This window comes from Arachis ipaensis, chromosome B04 (genome assembly GCF_000816755.2).
Source record: "Arachis ipaensis cultivar K30076 chromosome B04, Araip1.1, whole genome shotgun sequence".
In the NCBI taxonomy this organism is placed as follows: domain Eukaryota; kingdom Viridiplantae; phylum Streptophyta; class Magnoliopsida; order Fabales; family Fabaceae; genus Arachis; species Arachis ipaensis.
The window spans coordinates 129595098-129598926 of record NC_029788.2 but is presented as its reverse complement, the minus strand read 5'-3'; the positions used below and the strand labels follow the sequence as shown (position 1 = coordinate 129598926).

General features: G+C 27.0%; 1 protein-coding gene across 1 annotated transcript in view; it reads left to right on the top strand.

Moving 5' to 3' along the window:
* Window positions 1-3829, top strand: part of LOC107638157 (protein DOWNY MILDEW RESISTANCE 6-like) — an 11763-nt gene that overhangs the window by 3316 nt on the left and 4618 nt on the right. Inside the window, exons 2-3 of the mRNA XM_021122650.1 lie at window positions 1823-2074; window positions 2200-2258. Coding sequence (XP_020978309.1) covers window positions 1823-2074; window positions 2200-2258 — 311 coding nt within the window. The remainder of the gene's footprint in view (window positions 1-1822; window positions 2075-2199; window positions 2259-3829) is intronic.

The following is a 3829-nucleotide window of genomic DNA, read 5'->3' as shown; positions in this document are numbered from 1 at the left end:
ATATATAGCATATATAGCATTATTCTTAAAATATTTGAAGTAGATTAGATATTAAGTATAATATTATTTGTGAATCAAGTTAATACAGTTAAAGCTAAGGTTAGTACAGTAGGCATAGATAGTCGTTAGTATTATAATTGTAATTATCAGTATAAATATGTATACCAATTATTACATCAGATGAAGAAAAATAAACACATTTCTTTCAATTTTTCTGTTAATAACTTGGTATTAAAAATATTTTTTTTTATTTAGTTTCTGGCAGTTTTCTTTTTCAGTGTAGCAACTTTTTCTTCCGTGTTGATCATTCTTTAGACATCATTTCTCGTAAATCACCACATTTTTTTTATTCCTCTTGTTTTTTTGAACTCAATTGAAGAAATTTTGCCACCTAGCTCTTCTGTACATTCTGCTCCATTACCGTTATTTTTCTGGTTCGTTTCATCAAGCCTCTATCATTTTTTGTTTTTGCCAATTGATCTATCCTTGTTACTACATTGTTGTGAGTCCAACGCACCCAAAACCATCACCGTCAGAGGTTGCACATGCTTACACACACCTTCACAAGACTGTTGCCTTTATCCCTCCATCAGCTTTCCAGATTTATTATCTACTGTCAGGTTTCTGTTTAAAAGATTAACGATTCTAATTTTATTTCGTCTACACTGTTCGATTAGAATATCAAATAAACGGTTCTGATCTTGCTGATAAGGATTATTCGCAAATAAATGAATCTAGATCTAACCCGTTTTTTATCCGTGTTTGCTGACGTCATTTTTCTATTGACTCACCAACTTGACGTGTTATATTCTCCTCTCTTGTACTTCTATGTGTTAATATATTGCTGAAGTGGCATCTGATGTGTCAGTTGACATGGCACTCTATGATCTCTAAGTCAGATGGATGTGAAAAATATTGCCTAAGTTGTTCATGTTGTTAGCCCGTTTTTATCAGCACCACGTACTACTTATTATGCTGTTATTCTTGGGATTCTTCGTTATATTAAACGTATTATATTTTAGTATCTTCATTTTTCCGCTCAATCTTCTTTAACCCTTCAAGCATATTCTGATACTGATTGGGTTGGTGATCTGTCCCATTAATCGCTGTTCTACTACAGATTATTGTTTGTTTTTTGGCGACTCTCTAATCTCCTGGTGTGCTAAGAAATAAATTTTTACTGCTCGATCAAGTATAGAAGCAGAATATCGTGCTCTAGCTGATGCTTCTGCTAAAATCGTTGCAATTCGTTGGCTCTTTGAAAATTTGGGAGCTATATATTTTTTTCACTAATCATCTATTGTGATAATAGAAGTGTTATTCATATTGTCTATAATGATGTCTTTCATGAATGTATTAAATATATTAAAAATAATTGTCATTTTGTACAACAATTACTTTTTATTGGTGCTATTCGTCTAATTATTGTTGGAACTATAAATTAAATAACTGATATCTTTACTAAAACTCATCGTCTTACATATTTTCAGAATCTAATATTTAAACTCAAGATGGTATTTTTAGCTTTCACTTGAATTTAAAAGAGGATATTAGAATATCATATTAGTGAATTAAGTTAGATATCAGAATATAATATTAATAGATTAAGTTAATATAGTTGAAGGTTAGTGCAGTAGATATGAAATTGTTAGTATTATAATTATAATTATCAGTATAAATATGTGTATCAATTGTTGTATCTGGATGAAAAAATTCAATAAACATATTTCCTTCAATCTCTCTATAACTAATGGGAACATTATATTCATGTAATAGTATATCTATATAATGGCTAATTAATCCAAATCCATGTGTGAAGTAGGTTATCAATCATGGAGTTAGCAGAGATTTAATGGATGATGTGCTGAACATATTTAAAGAATTTCATTCCATGCCATCAAAGGAGAAGTTAAATGAGTGCTCAAAGGACCCAAATAGAAGTTGCAAACTCTACACAAGTGGTGAGAACCACAGAAGAGATGCTGTTCATTATTGGAAGGACACATTAACACATCCTTGTCCTCCTTCAAGAGAATACATCAAATATTGGCCTAATAAACCATCAAATTACCGGTAAATTTTAATAAACTTCCATATTTCACACTTTTCACAATTACTATACTAACTACTATATGCACCTGATATAAAATTTAATTAGGACCTTATAAATTTTGATTTTTTGTTTGTTTCTAACATTAGTTTGCTTTTATAAATATTTATTGGATTAATTCAAATACTAACATGATAAGATGTGATATGTCAGATTATCAACGTTTAACCTAATAAACTAATAATTTAATTACTCTGTTGGTCCCTATAGTTTTGTGAAATTTTTAATTAGGTCTCTATACTTTTTTTTTAATTGGGTTCCTGCACTAATTTTTTTTTCAATTAAGTCCCTCTTAGTAATAATTAGCTTAATTTTATAGGGACCCAACTAAAAAAAATTGGTACAAGGACCTAAATAAAAGAAAAAAAAAGTGTAGGAACTCAATTAAAAAAAATTTTGGTCGAATTAAAAGAAAAAAAAAAGTATAAGGATCTAATTGAAAATTTTGCGAAACTATAAGGACCAGCAGAGTAATTAAACCTAAACTAATATATGCCTAATAGCAATAATCAAAACTTAAGTTTTATATTTTTTAGAATAAAAGTTACCTATATATATGATAATCTATTTATAAGTATAAATTTTTCAATTTTCGATTATTATATCATTTTATTCCTTTTACAAACATACTTGATTATTGTAAGAATATAATGTCTCAAAGATTTTTTCAAATAACACTTCTTTTATTGTGTGATATTTTATTTGGGTACGTACTTTGGAAGAAAAGTTTTAGACTTTTAGTATCTTCCTGTCTTTGACGTGGTCAATTTCATTACTTTGGATATGATGAAGGTGATTTTATGTGTTTAAATTGACTACGGCTGCATATAATAATAGTATAATATATAAAATTCAAATTTGCTTGCATCATAAGAAAAGTTGAATCGCATCACAGTCATCGCTCACAATAGATAGGATGACAGTGAAATGGTGTAGAAATTAACGTGAACATTTAAAAAATCCAGCCTGATATATTAATTAAATTTTCCACAAGGTTATTATTCAATTACTTAGATACTATAACTTTGAATTAATATACACATCGCCTATATCATAATCAACAACCCCCTCCTCATAAAACATTAAAAATTGAATGGTACGGTCCACATACAATATTAAAAGTTGGGATCAATTTTACTTCTATCTTAAGTTATGTTTTTATTTCTAATTTATTTTAAAATTTTTATGGGGAAAATATAATTGTTGTAGTGAAAATATAACAAAGTTATGCTTTTAGGTTCTCACTTTTTTTTTAAAGTTATTTAGATAAAGGCATTTAAAATGTTCTTTTTAAAATATATTTTTAATAATTAAAATTTAATACACATAATTAATTTTAATTATTTTTTATAATAAGATTATTTTAGTCATTTTTTACAAAAAAATATTAATTTAGATCGGTTTAAGATTTGGTTTACCGATTTTTCGATCAAATTAATTTATCTGATATAATTTTAACAAAAATAATATAGTTTAATCGTTAAATTTTAATTACTAAAAAATATTTTAAAAAAAAAACGTTTTATCCATTTTTATCAAGTATCTCCCCTTTTTCTATTGGAAATACCAAAGTTCATATGAGTATGCATAGAACAAATCGCAATTTTTATTTTAAGCATAATTTTTATCGCAAATAAGACACATGGACATTCTAAGAAAAAAAAATCCTTTTAAATTCAAATAAATTCAAAATATTAAAAACAAATTAAAATTAAAAGT